This window comes from Pyrgilauda ruficollis, unplaced genomic scaffold, assembly GCF_017590135.1.
Source record: "Pyrgilauda ruficollis isolate IOZ18807 unplaced genomic scaffold, ASM1759013v1 scaffold32, whole genome shotgun sequence".
Classification (NCBI taxonomy): Eukaryota; Metazoa; Chordata; class Aves; order Passeriformes; family Passeridae; genus Pyrgilauda; species Pyrgilauda ruficollis.
In genome coordinates, this window is record NW_024524600.1 from 1,120,648 (window position 1) to 1,141,108 (window position 20,461).

General features: G+C 35.8%; 1 protein-coding gene across 2 annotated transcripts in view; it reads left to right on the forward strand.

The window, feature by feature from the left end:
- Positions 1-20,461, forward strand: part of ANKS1B (ankyrin repeat and sterile alpha motif domain containing 1B) — a 404,705-nt gene that overhangs the window by 119,389 nt on the left and 264,855 nt on the right. For both annotated transcript variants that reach the window (XM_041474291.1, XM_041474292.1), the window contains one exon: positions 18,727-18,863. In XM_041474291.1, the coding sequence (XP_041330225.1) occupies positions 18,727-18,863 (137 nt within the window). The remainder of the gene's footprint in view (positions 1-18,726; positions 18,864-20,461) is intronic.

Below are 20,461 nucleotides of genomic sequence, written 5' to 3' on the forward strand. Positions count from 1 at the left end.
TCCTTAGATATGTGAGGTGTTGCCAGTAGCCTATAGCAGGCAAACACAAGGCAAGGAGCTGAAACATAAAGAAAGAGATAGCAGCTATTCTGCTCCTTCACCCAGCTAACTGTACTTTGAAGCAATCTTGCTGTTGTCAGTCAGGATGTTTTTGTTATCTAAAAAAATGGCTTGGTTTGGGCTTAAATTAGGACTTCTTAGGAGGACCAGACAGTTCATAAATCATACCTTCTTCTTATAGCCTCATAATCAAAACAAGGAAATTAATAAAAAAGTAATTGACATTGAATTAATACAATATATCAAACTGTCCCCAAGCTGGCCAATTCTTTGCACTATTAGGGTTTTATTTTTTGCTTTCTCAGCCTGGCATCCTTTTTCTGTCATTACAGTGAAATTGAACCTGAAAATTTGTCAGTGTGTCATATCACCCCAGCTGTATAACGCTGTGTCAGCAGTCTCGCAGATATCTAGGAGGCTATTCTCCAGAAACCTGAATAGAAAAAAGATAACATTTTTATCAACATTAAAATATGTCTTTTACCTAGTTTCAAAGTCATCAAATACTTGGCTTGGTAAATAAAGTTCTATTTGTCAGATCATAATTTTCTGTTTGACTTCAGTAATCCTGAATATTTGCACACTTCAGTTTTCCAGATTGAGACTAAGATCCCAAATACATATTTTCTAACTTGATTAATTTATACCTTCAGTTTTGTGCAGTTATTTTCTAGTTATAAGCAAATCAGGGAAAAGTGGCCTCATCACACTGCCAGATATGAAAAATAGTCTGGATGAATGGAAATTCAAGAGTATAGCTTTAGTCATCGATGCTTCACCACTTTGAAACTCAAATTGATCTGAAGGGTCAGACACAAACCTTTCTGAAAGCCACTCACACTTGAATTGCTTCAAGGAGAAGGACTGCTGATAGAGCTGTATTTCATTTAAGTATGCTTTTTAAACCAGAGATAGCAGGATGTAGTGCACTTAAGCACATGACCTGCAGTCTAACTCCCTAGGATTAAATACTTTCAAGGAAAGAAATTTAATGATCAAGAAAAATCATCTTAGTTGTGTAGAGGGAAGAGCATAATAAAGGAGACAGGATGACAGTTGGTTTAAACCAGCTGAAAATACTTATTAAATTTAGCCTAATTTAACACACATGTTTATGAAACAACTGGCTGTTCATGAAGGCTTTTGATATTGTGAATTTTGATATTCTAAATCATTACTCCCTACCTGCCATCAGTGCTGAATTTTCTAAACAGCAGGGATGTGATTGGAGAACTTTGGAATGCTTATCAAGGCCATTAAAACTTACTAGTGCTTGAGGACCTGACATGACATCACAGCACCAGCCTGCCAGAGTTGAGGAAGTGTTTCAACAACACTTTGGCACATGATGTGATTCTTGGAGCTGTTCTGTGCAGGGCCAGGTGTTGGACATTGGTGATCTTCTTGATCCCTTCCAAGGAATTGTTATCAGAATATTCTGTGATTCAGTGATGATATATGAGTGCTAATCCAATGTCCCTTATTGTTCTGTCCATTACTCAAGGGGACATTATCTCCAAAGAGTATAATTGGTCTGTATGGTGAGTGAGAAGTGAGGAGCCACTCAGAGCTTGTCATCACAGAGCACAGGGCGCAGGTATCATCATGTGAGCCCTGCATCCTTTTGGTGGAGTTGGTTCACTGACAAAAGAGGATTCTGTTTCCATAACAACCTAATAGCTGAACAAATCTTAGGCAGCAAACATTTTCTTCTCTAAGTAATTTTTTGCCTTAGGGAAATTGTTAACTAAAGTTTCCCAGTTCTCAGGATGTTTTGCACAATATAATCCCCCTTTACATTTAGCACAGAAAGAGTATCATAGGCCAAGGAAAGAATGAGCAAGAGAGTCTCACAGTGCCCTGAAACGATGACAATATTCCCGTTAAAAGGAGAAAAGTTAGATTCTAGCCTTTGGGTAGTTCCTCTCAAGATAGATCTTCAAAATTTCAGGATTTTGTGCCTGTTGCTCTTCAAAGTTGTCTCTATTAGAATCACTGATTTCTGTGCTAGTTATTAAGAAGCTTCTCATTTTCAACTTCAGTGTATTCATGGCCAACTCCAGTCAAGACAGAGGTATCCTAACATTCTGTCTTTGGATAAGTTGGAGCTCTCCAGGAACTCTTCAATAATCAAATCTGGATTATAATATTTATGCCAATGGAAGTGGTTGAACTGGAAAACAGATACCTTTTTTCCAATTAAATGTTATCTTTAGTCCAAAGGAAAATAGTTTGATTTTGCTGTTTGTCTTTTTAGTAAAATTTATTTCAAAGTAAAAATTGAAAATTAACAAAATTTTTCAGCTGAACTTTTAATCAGTAACTTAGTAATAGTGAAATTTAGTGTCAAGACCAATTTTAGTGTCAATTTTTTTTCTCTCCTGTTCTTTTCCTTACTTTAACCGATGTTTGAGCAAAATGGGTATAATTTGGCTATGGTACAGAATGTATCAATTGACTTGTTTTAACAGGTTAATTTATAGTATCGTAAGGTTCACATTCAGAGTTTCAAGATACACATCTTTGCCAGCACAATGTATCAGAAACCGAACTACCCTTCTCCTGACTTTCAGTGGTGACACATTTTGTGTTTGTCCTTCCGACTGCCACAGGAGGTAGTGCAGGATGTATTGCTCACTTGTCAGAAGCGATTTTGTCTAGTACATTAATATGTGTTTACAGCTAATATTTTTCATTTCATGTGACCTTTTAATGAAAATCAAGAGAGTGCTGATGGAAGAGTGAAATATACAGTGGCTCTTCTATCTTGCATTTTGCTGGGTTTTTTCTTCAGTAGAGCTAGTTCTTTTTTAAGCACCCTTCAAAACCAGAAAAGATTCCTGAAATTTATGCCTAGAGTATCTGCTGCTGTAGCTCTTTCTGTAACAGAAATTACAATTTTATAATTTCTTTTAAAGTATCTTCTGGCATTTTATAGTTCCTCTTTTTTTTTGGGTTTTTTTTTTTTCTTTTTTTTTTTTTTTTTTTTTTTTTTTAAAGTACAAATCCCCAAAATACGAGAAGCTTGGGAGTTTTGTCTCATCATAGTGATATTTTCATATCTATTTTTTGTATATCTGATATTTTTAATTAGGATGCTTTCTATTGACTTTTTAAGTATTGTATGTCCTAGAGGAGCACAGTTCACCTGTGGTCCTGTGTTGGTCACTATTTTATTGACAGGTGTTACAGACCTGCTGGTCTTCAAGTGATCTGAGTTTCAGGCTGACATGTATTCCTGATGTCATTGATGTTAGTACATGTTTTGCCACTGATTTCAGCTGGGTTAGATTTTCACTGTGTACATCATCTTCCAAAAGAAGGATCTTCATTAGAATTAAGAATTAGTCAATTAAGTATTGATATGAGACTGGGAAAAATTTCTCTTGTATTATGAGATGCAGAATGAGGTATTATCTGTGAGAATATTGCCCTTCTGATTTTGTCTGAAATCAGGAGAAGATGCCTCTCAAATTATCTGCTACACTGTTGTAGTTGGAAGAAGCTGTAGATGGGTCAGTGAGGTGTGTAACTCTAACTTCTGCCCTGTTAGCTGCCTCCTTCGAATCACGTTGTGACAACATATTGAAGCTGTGGTCCACCCTAGCTGTATTTGGGTAGTTCAGAGGTGAGTGAGACAGTCTGAAAATCCTTTCTACACTGAAGTTTGTTCCTAGGTTGTCCAGGTTTGGAGGTTTCTGGCATTAGCCAAGAAACAGGCCCAGGTGCTCTGTATTCACTTTTTTTAGACAGATGATGTCCCATATTTCTTGACATGTCTGTAGCCTGCTGTCAGTAGATAACCCACAGTGCACATCTCCCCTCCTGAATGTTTAAAGAAGAAAACATCCATGCTTTATTGTTTAAATTGTCTGCACAATGTGGGAATTGGGGTTTTTTTTGTTAGAAGTTACAAAGGGAGAGGAAAAAAATTAACTTTTGTTGTGCAAAATAAACACAATTTTCATTAGGATTTGACTCTGATTATAAATGTATCAGCAGAACAAATTAAGAGATGAGGGAAAATAAATTATAAAAAGTTTCAGTAGCAGTTCATCCTCTGGCATTCCCTCTAAGCAGTCCTGGGCAGCATGAGATAAAGCCATAGGCTCCCCTAACACAGCTGTTCCATTAGTTATTCTATTTTAAATAGTGAAATTTTGTTTTTGGACAAACATGTGTTATCATAAAATTCTCAAATTAATAACTAGAAAATTGAAATCCTCCAATTTTGTCACCAAAGGAGTGGCACACTCTAACTCCAAAGCACTGTGATAAAAATGAATTCTTTGCAGTGTTGGGAATAAAAAAAATCTTCTTTTTTTTTTTTTTTTTTTTTTTTTTTTTTTTTGATTTCACTTAACTTCTTGACTTTTGAAAAAAAATGGGAATTTTTCCTGCAGAGCTAAAATAAAACTTCACTGTCACAAACTGAAAGGTAGACAGTGGAACAGACAGAATATTCAGTGATTGCTGTTTCTAGAGTGCTTTCTTGGCTGACTCTTCCCCATTTAACTGGCAGGTTTCAGAATCCTGACAAAGACCATTAAAGGAATGAGGTTTATGTAGGCTTTTTGACACTCCTTCTACCCATTGTGGATTTGCAGGATAAGGATGTTATCTTTTTTCCATTTGGGTACTGCATGCTTCTCATGCACATGTATCTGGAAGAATTCAGTATAAAAATTTTGAATTTTCTCCACTGCAAACATAGGCCACTTGAATAAAGTTTATTATCCAAATGTACTTGTAGTACTTACCTCTCTTCCAAAAACTTTGCATTTTATTTTAAAAACCAAGGTTAAATAATAAGATCCAGTTTTTCTGAAGCAATGCCAAGTTGCATGACCTATGTCCCTTCCATTTATTATTAATGGTGATCCATATCAGCTATTCCATTATTCCTGATCTCAGGCTGAAAGCTTATAATGACAAAGGTTGCTCCATTAGCTTCCTTTTAGTGTTCTTAAATCTTACCAATATGCCAGGTGCTATTAAGAAACAGCACCATTTATTGAGATCTTGCCAGATCTTTTTGAAATCTTGGATACAAATTAGATACATTGATTAAAAATTTCTAGCTTTAGTAACTCATTTAACGTTCCTTTGGAATATTTTCCTATGAGTTTCTGTGTGATGTTTAGGGGAAATATTTTTTATCTATTGGCTTATAATATTGTTGCTCCTGCCACATTTCTAGAGTGATGTACCATAATTTTGTTTTTTCTGTTGTCCATTTCCCCCACATTTTTATGACCTTGATGCAGCAGAAGTCATGTGGAGAAACAGCATTATAATCATAAAGGCTTCTTCAGAGTGCATATGCACAGGAGACTGATTTGAGGTTGCACAATTGAGGTGTCAATTCTTACATATTGCAGCTCTAATGTACTTTCCTTTAAAACCTTATCATCCCTCTAAAAGGTTTTTAGTATATAATTAGGATAATTGCTCCCCATCATGTGCTCCCCCGGATAGCATCTCTGATAATATCCTGAAGAATGAAATGTTATTCTTAAAAACACTCTGTCATATTTGAAGTTAAAACACATGGGGATGGCAGATACCATGGGATCAGTTCATTATCAAAATACGTGCGCTCTCCGCCCATCCGCTATGTTCCAGTAAATATGTTTACGTTGAAGTAATTTCATTTTCCAAAGAACTAGCTTCCATTTTCTCTACAAACTCTCAACATATGTTAAAATTTTTCTGATGTTTCATTGGGTTTTATTATTATTCATTAAAATGCAGTTGAAAAAAATCAGCCCTCACAGGAGTTTTTTGGCAATTTTTGCAAATGAGTGCTCATCAAAGTGTGTGCATTCTGACCAACGCTCAGTTTCATCTATCCTGGTGTGATTACTGTCTAGAATGATCTCATTATACACTTGACTACATGCTGTCAGACAAAAACCCTTTTTCAAATCAAAACAATAATTCAAAGGAACATAATTATTTTTGGCTGTTTTGCATTTTAAAGCCCACATGAAAATATTATTTAGCAGGATTTGAGTTTTTCTTTGTTAAATGACTATTAGTTACGACATCCTTTGTATTACTTTTGAGTTAAGGCTGGAATATATATAGACCACATAGAACATGTTCCATTCTAGTAAGTAATACTACATTTCAGAGTGCTGATGGGATTGTTTGATAATTGAGCAGATGTAAGTGCTAGTGCCTTTCATAAGTAGCAGTAATTTAATAGATAAATGGGAGCTAATACTTCTGTGAAACTCACCAAATTGCTAATATTAGGAGTAATAGTTAAAACTTCATCTATTAATTTGTTTACAGTTTACATGCATCTGGTACATTCTAGAGGAATATAAGCTTGAAATAGACATAGCACTCCACAGAGATCTTAATATGCATTAGCTAATGCTATGTGTCTCCTGATGCACCTGGGAATTTTCTGCAAACCTCATGCTAAATTTTCTACAAATCTTTTCAGTTTGAATCTTACTCAATTTTAGAAGCTGGGAAGAACCAGTTATCTTGAGCTCATGATTTTTATCCTCTTGTATTCAAGACTAGATATTGTGCTATTTTGCATGAAGATGAAATTGAGTCCTATAGTTTGAAAGATCCAGTGCTCAAGAGCTAGTGCTTCACTTGAGTTATGTCTATAATGCAATGCAGTTCAAGTACTGTAAAAAAAGCTGAAGTGGTTTTCAGAAACACTGGAACTGCAACAGAGATATGTGTTGAATCAAACAAAGAACTCTCTGTCTTTTGTGGAAGATTAATTTCTCTGCTGTTTGGTCTCTTAATTTCAGATGGTAAAGCTGCTCAGCTCTGCATGTTTAATCGATAGACACTGCAATATACATATCTTAGGGTACTCCAGACATTCTTAGCATTACTGATGTTCCTGATCTCTCCTGCTCCTTGTGTAGTTTTTCCAGCTTTTTTGGTGTGTTTGTATTGAAGGTCGCAAGTTTAACACAGTTTATTAGGGAATGGTTTGTGACTTGCTGTAGATGGCAAGTAGATGGGTAGCACAATTTTTGTTATGTTATTACCTTTGATTTAGCTATTAGATTTGATTACCTGGGCAATCCCTTGTGTTTCTATGTCCATATCAGAGATGTGGAAGATCAGGGGAACCCTAAGTATCAGACTACAATATCAGTGACTGTATCTGTATCACAGAACCTGAGAATTCTATTCAGTGCTGGGTACATCTTGTGTGCATCCCAGCTCCATGCCAGACACCCCATGCAGTAACTCTTCCCTTTACTCACCAGCAAACAAACTAAAAAAGTTTATCTGGTTCTTCTGACTGGCAGTCTTTAGGAGAATTTATTTTGATGACTGAATGTGTCTAAATTGGAATATAATTTTATTTTATATCATACAATCAACTGAATAGCCACGCTAATAATTTTATTTCAGCATTGGCCTGAATCAGATCTAAAATACTAGATTTTATTATTTAAAAAATACCCCTATTTCTACTGTCTTTACTTCTTCAGTTAAAAACAACAGAAATGTTGTCATTTTGTGAAAAGAATTAAGAGATTGTATTTAATACTTGGAATTCATTTAACTGTGTTCCACTGGGAACTCTTTCTAATGAGAATGATATGTTTTAAGAATTTTTAATAAACTTCTCTATTAACTTTAGTATATTTGGAAAGCAGAAGTCCTGGCATAGCTTGCTAAATTTTGTTAAAGTCAAAATATTTGTGACAATATTAAGCAATTTCTAAAATAAACCAATTTTCTACATGACGAACAGATTTATTGGCTTTATTCAGTTTAATAAATGATTAAAAATAGAAAAACATTGATTCCTAGTGAATGTAATCAGTGTTGCATTTAAAAAAAATCCTCCAATTATTTTTGAAGCTAAATAAAAAACACTAATTTACTTCCACTTTCTCTGCTTCTGTCTCCCTTTCTCCTTTGCTAGTCCTGATGGCAACATGTAGCTTGCTGCCAAAAAATTTTCTTCTCTTACTATACAGAGATTTGATTTTTGTTCTCTTTATACGATTTTCTTTTTATGCCACCTCAAAAGAAAACCTGAAGTGTGCAAGTGATGTAGGATTTTGTTATATATCAAAATAGGGTGCGAAAGGGTTTGTATTGCCAATGCACAAACATATGTATGCAGAATATATTTAATAGTATCTAATAATGGCATAAATTGCTACTGCAACAGAATATCAAATTAGTATTTTTTTTTTCCTGATATGCATTAAAATATCTCAGTTTTGGAAGAACCCATGAAAGAATATGTTCTTTTCTATGAAAGAATATGTTCACACCCAGCTGCTTTATTGTTATCAGAAAACAGAAAGTCTTCAACAAGACCATTTCATATTTTGTGGCTCTAGAGCAGGATGTGTTCTTTCTGTAGTACAGTTTATCACTGTATATGGTTGTAACTGTTCTGGATGATGACATTAAAACCAGCTGTTAGTAAGAATACTCTTTGCAGTCCAGCTCCAGTTCACTCATGTCCTTTTTCTTTCAGAAATCATTCTCTCCATGATGGAAGATACATAATAAATAGTGCAGCACAATTAAAAGCATTTTCTTACCCATAGGACTGGGATTGACACTAAATTTTTATCCAAGAGCATTTCCATTACTTTTACATCTATTTATGTCTTACATTATGATGAAAAGATATCAGAACTTTCTGTGAATATTGTGTAAGTAAATTTTGAAAAAAAACCCTTTTTTCTAATCAATTATGTAAATTGTATTTCAGAGTTTTTCTCATCCAGCCTGTTATAACTGCAAGTAGAATTTGCTAGTGATCAATTTAACAAAAGCGTGTTCTAATGTAATAGTGGCATTTGCAGCAGGAAGTTGTTACTGGTGAGAAGTTCTGCCAGTAAGAGTGACAGGACTTCTAGTTAAATTCTTACCTGTATTCCAGTGTGATTTAATTGTGATTCTTTGTTATATTTTATGAACTGTAAGTTACAGAACCTTGAAAAAATTCAAGCCATATTTTTCTCCATATAACTTTACAAACTCCCCATAGTTTTACTTTATTATAATCCCTCTTTGTTTCTGCTCCACTGTGCTAGAATACTCCTTCTTGTCTAAATCTACTGATTTGGTGTCACCCAAACAGGCCAAAGCAGCATGGTCTAAAAATTGAGATTTATTAATTTGCTGTCAAAAGCGAATACAAATGGCATGCCTCTTCAATATATATGAAGTTTTGTGCTGATTTTATCATTCCTTTATATAGTTAACTGCAGCCCTCAAAAATTCCAGCAATCTATCCAAACTAGACATCTGTGGTCTCTGTAATCAGTGTAGTAGGTTGTATTAGTGGGAAAACATAGTGGGAAGAATTTTAAGAAATTTACAAAGCTAGCATATGGATCTTAGAGAACCTCAAGCCAAAATACAAAGAGAAACCTGTGGTGGTAGCAAATTAAATATGCTGAAGTGTTGAGAAGATTCTAAACACTCAGAGAAGTTATGTAAATCCTGCTTTGTCAGTCAGAAGGTAAGATTAATAATGTCTAAATAGATAACACTTTTATAATATATCATTTTATCTGAATTGCAGGAGATAGAAAATAAATTAATGCAGGAATATTAGTAAAAGGGGTAGAATTTTAGTATTTTTCAGATGAAAATGATATGTACAAATGAAATATATAAAATACGGCGAGAAAGTTTCAGCACACTAATTATAAAATGGAAAATTTGGAAACTAAAAAGTGCTATCAAATTTTTTTGGGTTTTGAGTTATTAGAAACTTTAATGCTGTAGTGCCAAAAATGAGCTGATTGGAAACTGGAATGTGTTATTCCAAATTATCCACAGTATTTATCTTTCTCATGTCATTTGGACACTATCAGGGCAACATATCGGTCTATATAACTGGTCCACTCTCATAGATGCTTTAGATGCTTTGGTATCTCTTTCAAATTGAACAGTAAAGCCCATAAAGATTCCCTGAATTCTCACTGTGTGTTTGTAGTGTATCCTGTCTGCTGAACAATTTCTTTATGCCTAATGAATATAACTGTTACAAAATACAATATGCAATACATATTAACAAGATACTTCCTTCAGAGTAAATGTATAATAAATGCAAAAATGTAAATTTTCAGGGTGAGAGTTGAGCTTCATAAATCTCTCTGAAGCTGCTTGAGAATTTAGATACTTTAAATAGGAATAACTGGATTGTGAAACATTTTAAAATCTGTGTCTTTGGTTTTAAAATATTTTGGTTAGCACTTTGACTTCAGTGTTCTGATAAAGAGCTTTATTAATTAATTGATACTTAGAAAAACTGAAATATCGTTTTTTTCCATTAATTGATTTTCACTGTAGCGGTAGATAGATGTATATTGGGAGGTTTATCTTCAAGTCTGCTTAATTTATTAACTGAGCTTCATCCCTGGGGTGTATGGCTATCATTGGCATTATTTAAATTATTTGAGAACACTTACTCTCACCACCTTTTGTGGTTTATTTTCTGAAATATTTGACAATGTAGCCTAATTCAGTAATCATCTGTTGCCTTTGTAAGAGTAGAGTATTTTTTCTGCACATCACACTTGCATTATTTTCTTTGATTTATAGGAGAATCCTTATGAAATACTAAGGCAAGCATTATGATCACATTCAGTGACCTCTCCTTGATAAGTTAAATTTTAAAATAAGCCCAGAAATCCTCAATATCTACCATTCATTACAGGGGGGTAATTTTTTTTACAAGACTATTATGCATGCCAGTTTTTAGTTAATGGCTAAGATAACCAAAAATATTTTGGCTTCTGTAACTATACCCTATGCTTTTTACTGAACTCCCAGAAATATGGTGTCTGTATGTTGAGACAGTGCAAATATAGAAATCTATGAAATATCTGTTATAGACAAGTGCAGGCATTTCCCTGCAGACCTTTTAAATGTGGAAAAGCCAACAAAAAAGCCATTACACAAAAATAAAAAAGGTAGATGGCAACTGTGTAGTATTGTTTTTGAATGCTCAATTAGACATCAGCAGCTTGCAGAGGCAGTCTCAAAAGGTTACTCAGGAAATGGTGGAAATCACCCATCATCTCTCATTAGTACTTAATGAGAGATGTTTTTCCAGACAGTTGCCTGGTATTACAAGGGTTATGCGAGCTTGAAGCAGTTCCAAAGTCTGTTTATGCAGGTGGGTGATTAGAGGAAATAAAAACTTGATAATAGTCATACCCAACTCTCTTGGATGATGCAGAAACAACTAAACAGACCCCCTGCTGCCACTGGAATGCACTTCACTGGTAACTAATTCCAAATACAATCCTGAAATTACTGCCTCATGCAAGACTGGGCCAGTTATAGCTTCTAGTGCTTTCAACAAGACAGTTGCAGATATATATTTACAATTCTACTCAGAACAACAGTTATTCAGGTTTGAGTGTGTGGGAACCAAGTGAATTCAAAAGAGCACATTCAAGCATTTGAGTCCAACCATTCTCCCTGTGCATCCAATGTAGCTACCTACTGATTCTGTTATTCACTATTCCATCTGTTCTTTTGAAATGTCTCTGGTAATGTTTGTTCCTTGAAATCCTGAAATACATGATTGTCCTTATCTGTAGTTTGTAGATTTATTCCATATTGAATAGTCATGTAGGAGAGAAGATTTGCAGTGGGGATTTAGTCAAATTAAAACAATTTTAAAGCTGAATCCTATGCTATGGGAAAATACTTAGTCCTGTTTGAGGCTACTCTGTAACATGAATGTTTTTGTTACTTCCCTGACAAAATAGGAGATTTTCTAATTATTTTTCTGGATTTCTGTATGAACTGCTTAATTTACTCTATGCTATTGCTGTTAGTCTTTGCAATGGGAGCCCAGTTACAGGGGACAACATATTTTTATCACACATGCTGTCCAAGAAGTCTTACATATGGCAACTGTGAATAAAATCAGTGTGGTTTCTGCTATTTTGTGACCTGCTCTGCTCAGTTTTGGGTTATGTTAGTTCTTTCTTATTTGATGGCTTGGGCTCCTGCCTCGTAAATCTGCTCGTGCTGGAATTCAGTAGCCAAGAGTGATCCACAGAGAATGGACTGAGCCCAAGTGCTGTCCTCATACAAGCACACATACTTTTACTGAAGTAAAAGTTTGGGTTTGGTTTAGAATAATGGGTTGATTCTCCTTGTTCTGCCTTAGAAAGGGTTGTTAATGAGCCCTCTACAAGAGTCAGGGCATCACTGGGCTGGAATTCTCTTTACCCTGCAGAGTCAGATTTAGATGACTCCTCATGTGGCCTGTCTCTCTTTCTTGCTTGGAGATCAAGCACAAAGATTCCCTGAAGCAGAATCAGGGAAGTTTCTTGGTCTCCTTGGCATGAAAGTATGAGTGTATCCCTGATAAAGCATCCATATCTTTGATTATCCCAGGAATCAGAAATTGCTGGTTTATCTATCTCTCCAGTAGAATTTTAAGCAGCAATTCTTTTTTCATTCCAGCTATGAAGATTTTAAATTGACTGGGTGACCATTCCCCCATTATCAAAGAGCATTAAAATCTGTTCCTAATGGTACCATACATGATGGGACCAAAATTAATGTGTTAATTTCTTAACCAGTCAATTAAATTAGGTATTTTGGTGGCTCTGTCCTCTGTGAGATGTATGTAAGGTCAGTCACTGCAGACTGATCCTCCAGAAATAGTGCTACTTCTATAATATCTTCTTTTTCACTCTTCCAAAATTTCTATTGTGATTATGACTGATTTCTGTCCAGGACTGATCATTAGCATTGCCATGTTCTTTTTAGAGCTTTTTGTTTTCATGTAACATATTTGATATTAAGAGGACGCGCAACACGTACAGACAAAGGCACTCCAACTTTTTTTCTAAAGACACATCCAAACCCATGGAAATTAGCAGACTAGATAAGAGTTTTGTAATAGTCTAGCAAATTGAGTCTGCTATAATTGATCAAATTTAAGTCTGTCTTGTTACTACACTAAAAAGCATTTTGAAGCCCAGATGGCACTGAGCTATCTGGACCTTTATGCACATTTTTGCATTATCCCTGATGATGGGATGTCCAAAACAGATGCAGGATTTTGACCTACCTTCAAGTAGTTTGAAACATTGCATGAAATATTCCACACTGAGCAGAACTTGAGGAAGCTGTTATTAATAATAGGTGTCTTTGGGTTTTTTGTCCATTTATGTGTGCAGGTGTATCTCTATATTTATGTGTATGTATGTTCATGCACATTCATTTTCCACCCTTGTCTTTTTTCTCTCCCAGTTTTGCAGTGAACAAATCTGTCCATGCCCTGCATTTGTAGTATAAGTTTCTACAAGGTCATAATATTAGGCTTTGTGCTTTAAGTATTTTGTTCATGCCTAGTATTTTCTTTTCAGATGTTTTAGAATTTAGTGTATGTATTTAAACACAGCATTAGGTGTGTAGTGTATAATCTAGTTCTAGGCTATTACTGGTCCATACCTCTAAAGTGAAATACAGATTTCTTCCATTTTTATAGCAAATTGTAAATCTGAGGATATAGTATTTAAGTGAATCCACAAATAGTTGGAATATGGAAATAAAATAGGTGGAGTATACATTTGCATTTTGTCTCAGAGCACTGGATATGAATATGAAATAAATAATCATTTGCAGTTACTATTCCTTCACAGGCCATCCTGTTCAATCACAGGCCAGCTTTGGAACACACAAACCAGATTTCTTCTGGATGTGAAGCTCTGCTTTAGGTGGACACCAAAAGCACAGGGTCCTTCTGGAAGCTGTGAGGAGCATGTATGATGGGGGTGTTTGGTAGAATAAATAAGCTGATAAATAGTGCTAAAAGTTCAAACTCACCTATATTCTAAATGGAGTGTCATGCAGATCAACTGCTTTTGATCTGCTGATCCATTGCCATTACACTAAGTTGTAGAAATAACTGATGTAATAGCTAATACAGACATAACTGTAAATTTTTATAAGGATGCTAGCATGTTTCTGCAATGAAAGTAGAAAACTAGATTAACTGTGTGTTCCATTTTAAAGATTTATTTCTGAGGTGAAATCTAATTATAACTATATTTCTGGAATATGGGCTGGGTCTGGTTTTTGATATTTTGGTTGCTGGGATGCAGTAAATGTTCTGGTTGGTGCACTTAGTATTGCCTGATAGCTAATATTGTGGCACTGTATACATATAGTGCTTTTTCTTTGAGTACATTATGAAAAAAAAAATCTCTTAGAAAAGTTTCAGTGAGCAGTTTGTGGTTTGTCCTCACAGCACATAGATAGTGGGATGAAAATGTCGATGAAGCACTCGTCGAGCTCTGGTGTTATGGTCTATTATTATCCATGAGGGCTTTTTTCTCTGTGCAGTGCTCCCTAAGAAAAAAGACATGTGGAACCAATGACTGATGTCACACAGCACAGGAAAAGGCAGAATTCCCTGTGTATGGCTTTTTTTTTACCAGCTCAGTTAAACGGTTGACATTTTTATGTTTTTGTCTGACGTCTTAGAAGACATTCCTAGAATAACACCTTAGTTTGCACTTATGATATACTAAAAGACCACATTCATGCATTTTCCTTGTTCTATTCTATTTCCTTTGTCCTGAAATAAAGAAAATTGAGAATGTCAAGTCCTCAGAAAGCATTTTCAAAAACCAGAATAAGTTCAAATTACGTAGACCTTGTGATGACTTCTCATGTGTGATGGAGGAAGGAAGGAGTATTGTTAGAGCATGCTGCAGTTCATTAGTTTTTAGCTGCTAGATGATCCCTGGAGCCTGATGTTACCTGACTTACACAGAAACATCTCGATTATTGCAACATGAGCCAGGAACTGGAAGAGAATGACAGTTGTAAATATTTCCCTGTTGGCCCCATCTGTAGCACCTATCAGTAATTCAGCATGAAAGCTAATCTTTTCTAGGTAAGCTTGGTAGTTTCTTAAGTTTCCAAGTTCTATTTGCCATGAAATGTTTTTCTGAGACTTGCAGTGTTGCCATCATAGTTACCTGAAGAGGGAAAAAATTTCCTTAGTTTTGTCACCAGGGAAAATTAAAAATTATTATTATATCATTTAATTCCAAAGCAAATAAATGCAAAGATACTCTTAATGAAACTATAAGTACTGTATATATAAACAGGTCCTACAAATTGGTTGCAGGAACTAATTTGATGATGTTGTTCTCTCTTTGATGGAGCAGACCCAGGTAGTAAATCATTATTGGTTGCCTAATGGGAACATCCTACTGTGAAAATAAACAGCTGTCCACAATAAAGAAATTGTTTACAAGAAATCATTACATGTCAGATACCTAGCCCCTTGAGAAAGTAGGAAAGGCGTGAAATACTGAACAGTTGGATGAGTTTTTTTGGCTGTTTATTTTTTAAAAAAAAAAGAATTTATAGCTTTTTTTTGCAAAGTTTTGTTTTAGGTTCTATAAACATGATCTTTTTTTTATATTGCTGCTTAAATTTGCTTGGAAAGGAAATCTTTAACTACTCTTTTCTGAGGTTGCTGCATATTGTGTATGCTGCTAATTGGTTATGGTTGTATTCACACATTGTAGCGGGAGAATTTTTTCTCAGCTCTCTCTTGTGGGGGCATGTAACAGCCCTGTTCCCCCTCCTGTATGCCTTCTAATAAATTTTCCTTCCAAGAATGTCACTCGCAGTCAGTTCAATGCCACTCATGTGGCATGTATGAAGGGGCAAAACCTGACCTTCAGTGAGCTACTACTGAACAGGGTCAACAAGAAGTCTTTCCTATGCAGAGACCAAAACCTTGCTCATATAGCTTGACTCCCCTGTTACCCTCTTCTGCATATTTGAAGTGTGGTTAAACTAAGCTGAGGTGACTGTCAATAAGGCTTTGAAATAGAATAAACTTGTGGGCAGACAACTGCATTTGTTACCACTGACACCAGTCTGTGTTTCTTAGGATGTGTCCTTTGAGTGATCCATCCTTGAGATACTTCTGCATCTGCAAGACTGCCTGGTTTCACTTGCAAGGCTTTCATGTGCTAAATAGCTCAAGGGCAGTTATGCTAAGCACAGCCACACAGGCTCACAGAGAAATAGTGACAGAAAGGCAGGGACTGCTCTAGCATGGAAGAGTTATGCTCTTTATAGCTTTGTCAGAGACAATAATTCTGTTTGTTTCTCGCACCAGTGAGTAAATAAGTGCACTAAGTGCACTTAGCTGGATTCATGTGGAGCATTTCTCACTCTAGAATTCTTTTTTTACCTTCCTATATATGGTGTCTGTGTTCCCACATTTCTTCACAGTAGTGTAGTCCCTTGTTTGGTGGCTCCCCAAACAGAGGGCAGGGATCTCTTAGAGCGACTCTCTGATTCCTCAGTAAGGGAGGTTCATTGATGATATTCTATCTGTCCATGGAGTGAAAGGAGATGCTGTTTCATAGTCTGGAGCAAAAGATATGAAGACTTTCAGCCCACTTAAGGTGTTACTCGTATCTAGCCTTTGTTCTCACTATGAGATTTTCAGAGTATGGCAAGGCTTTAGAGGTTTCTCTTCTTGCCAAATCTCTATCCCTCCTTTGATAAGCTGGGCTTTCATTTCACAGAATACTCCTTTACATGGTGCACGTGAACAACATTATCAAGTTAGACACTAGGTCAAGTAGGAAAGAATATGAGAAACTTAAGGCTTTCTGAAATGCTATCAAAATTCTTGCATGTCAGTTATGTTATTGTGAGAATTAATTTTCAGTTATTTTCTAAGGCTGTGTTAAAATTGTTTTGATACATTGTATCAACACACATTTATTACTTTATTAAATAAATTACTTCTGATCCAAGCTTTCTGTGCACACTTTTGATGATTCAGGAAGAAGTCATCTTTGTAGTAAGACTGCACATCTTTTGGACTGGCAATTTCAATGACGTACTTTTTAAAAAAGTTGGAATTCTCTGTTTCTCTAACAGGGAGGGTTCACTCTGTCAGATAACACCCGAGGTTATCTACAAGATGTCTCAATTTTGGATGTCTGCCAATATGCCATCTGAATTTTTGTTTATACTTTCATTAAATGCTGTATCACTATTGTTGAAATCTAAAACATTTCAGCTTGACATTTGTTTTAGAACAATAAATTGTAAGACTGTATTTGATTAGAAACTTTTGTTAGAAACCTCATCTAGTTACATAGTGTTTCTGCAGGAAGAACCCTGCAGATTTCCTAGAATCACTCATGCTGTGAAAGTATCTCTAATTTGCAAAAGCCATCAAGTTTACTTTCCTGAAACTATTCTCTTTTATCTTATCTCTGTTAATGTAACTGGGTATTTCCTTCCTTTCAATGTCTCTGTTACCCTTCCAAGAGTTCTTCCAGGTTAGTAGGACTGAGAGAGAGAAGCTTCTGTCATGGCTTTCACAGAGGCATTTGTGACTTGTGCAGGAGGAGCTCATGTGTGTACCAGTAGAAGTTGGTCAGGCAAAAATTCTCCAGCTTAAGAGAGCTGGTTTTGCTTATTGATGTTTGGGTTTTTCTGGAGTGGGTTTGTCCACAGAGTGGAAGCACATACTGGAGAATCACAAAAAGCTTGCTTCCTTCTGTGAACCCTGCAGGCTGTCAGTTGAGGTCCACAGACACGAGACTTGACATCACTGTCTTGATGCAGTGCTTCAGGTGTGACAGCACATTTAGGAGCATGGAGCACATCTTTGTAACTCACAAAGAAAGGTGCTCACTAAATCCACAGACACTGTAATAACCGTGCACAGGCAATGGCACTTTCCCCAGAATCTCGACTAAAGCATTTCTTTACTGATATAATTCTAGAGGCCTGAAGTAATGTGGAGTTTTTTGCCTTCTGCTAAGTCATTCCAGTGATTGGGTACTCTCACAGCTGAGAAGCTATTTCATAGTCCTCTCTTCCCTCTGATCTGGTTTTCCCTAACTTTATGTCGATCAAACAGCATTAAGAACATTTAGAAAAGGTAAGAATGATATTTTAAGTTCTTTTAATGGTCCTTCCCAGTGCCATAAAATGGTAAGAGCAAAATATGTCCAAAGAGCAGTTTCCCATACACATGCAGGTGTGCAGGTATTTTTAAGCCAGCTGTAGGTTATATAGCTGAGGTTCTGCTGGAAAGGAAGCTACTGCAGTGCAGAACTCTATGGAGGATGCAAATTTTACCTGAGAAACCCAGCATATTTTCATGTAATTAGTCCTTGCTGGTCAGTTATGCTGATCACAATGTTAAGGAAAGTTGTCAGTGATGGCTATTAGCATGTTCTGAGTTAGTACATGTTTATGTAACACGAAGATATATATAGAGCTTGGTCATATGTGTTAGGATTTTCCAGGATGAGCTAGAAGTTGCATTATAAATCTCCCTTTCAAGTCACTCCTGTTATAGTGATAATATTTGAATTCACTGTCAGTAATTCAAGGTAACGAAAGTAAAATATTCATGCTTGGTTTCCACCGCATTTTCTTTAGGTACTGAGAGAATGCTGTATCTTGTCTTAACATAGAATGAATGTATGGGTTGAAAAAATAAGTGTAGATATGCAATATATTCCTTGACAAATATATTTCAATTATATTACATTTTATAAGTTTAAATAGTGTTCTGAGCAACCTTCTGTTTTCAAAGTTCTTTTTTACTTTAAAATATACGAAGTATTTGTAATTTCACATAGGTGTTATTTTTATTCACAGATAATGCACCTCAGGTAGCAATTACCGCACCAGGATCTGGTAACCATAGAAACAGCTCCACAGGCCCAACACCTGACTGCTCTCCTCCATCACCAGACACTGCACTTAAAAACATAGTGAAAGTCATACGTCCTCAGGTAGGTGCTCACCATAAGCATCCTCTTATTTATTGTATTTCTCCTTTTAATAGCAGGCTGTGATGCACGTATTCTAAGAGGATGTTATGGCTTTATGCATTTGAGTAGGTCAAAGACATAAACAGGACACAAAATACTTTGTCTTCTTAACAATCAATCTTAGTAGCAGAAGAAGATAAAATATTTTATAAATGAGCCAAATGTACAGAGAGGTATCTGTACATATTTCTTCTAGCACTAATAATGAAGTCCTTATGCAGTATTTTGGTTTTTTGCATACTCTTACTTTTCTTTCAAGGCTGTGTTTTGATTTTATCAGTATTATTTCCATATTACTTTTTCAGGTTTACTTTCTTCTCTCTGCATCTTCATTTGCATGAAGTTATAATGTTTCATACCTTTTTTCTTTTGCTTTCCCATGCAGTATTGCTTATGAACTTCCATATTTCTAATACTGTTTGGGAAACAAGATGCATAATGTGTGGGAAACTTGAGTGCTCCATATAATTCTTTAAGGAGTGCATCTCTTTAAAACCAAAACTTCAAAGTAAATACATGTTAGAACTTGGATCAGTAATATAGAGTTAATCAGCGTAGAGGAGTTTATTTTAAAATCGTGGGATCATGGGATGAGTCAGAACAAACCTTGGGATTATCTATTTCCTTGTTTAAAAAGCCATGACATTAGGTGTTCCAAAGCTAGTTCAGACAACTACATGCTGAATTGTCTAATTGCGAAACTTTTTTAATGTGAACCAAAAGAACAACTTCTCCTACTAAGTTTGGGATCAAGTGCAGCCATCTGTTCTTTATTGCTAAGCTGGTCTCTGCAGCTGAGCCACTCTGATGCTATTGCATGCAGGCTTTGTACCATCAGTATGTCACTGGCACTTGTTTTACCTGAGGAGTAAACTGATGGACACATGGTATTTTCCTAGGAATTGTATAGGCCAGGTTGTTTTGGTACCACACAAGTGACTGTGTCACAGTGTTGGAGGTGAATTTTCCTTCAGTTCTCATTGGAGTGCACAGCTGAGAAGGTCTTGCAGAATTAAAGGTAGTTATTGGGTGCACTTGCCATTTCTGTCTAGGAGCCACTGGCTTCCTGTGGCTGACACTGTCACTGTTCAATAATTCGATTGGCAGGCTGGTGCAGACCATCCCCTTCTGACACCACTACAGTTCAGGTTCCACATGCTGGTTTAAATCTAGATTGCAGAGAGTCTAAAATTACAGTTTCTTCTATTTTTTATTTTTATAGTTGTTTCTCATTTTGCTTGTTTCTGTAGTGTCTCTGTCCCTTCCACCCTACATCAGTCTATAGTACTGAAATGCCTCCTTCCCTCCAAGCTGTTTTTTATAGTAGGTGGCAAACAAACAGAAAGGTAATGAAATATTGTTGAAACAAGCTGTTGTGTGATAGCTTATTGAAAATAGCATTTAAAAAGCTGTTTCCATCATGATATTGCCAACAGATGGACCCAGAACACTTCATGGTGTTGCTCTCCTGCTAGTTAACTCTGAATGGATTCAGCAGATTCTGGGGAGCTATTTTCAAATTTAAATGATTCCATTTACTGACTCACAGTGTTCTCATC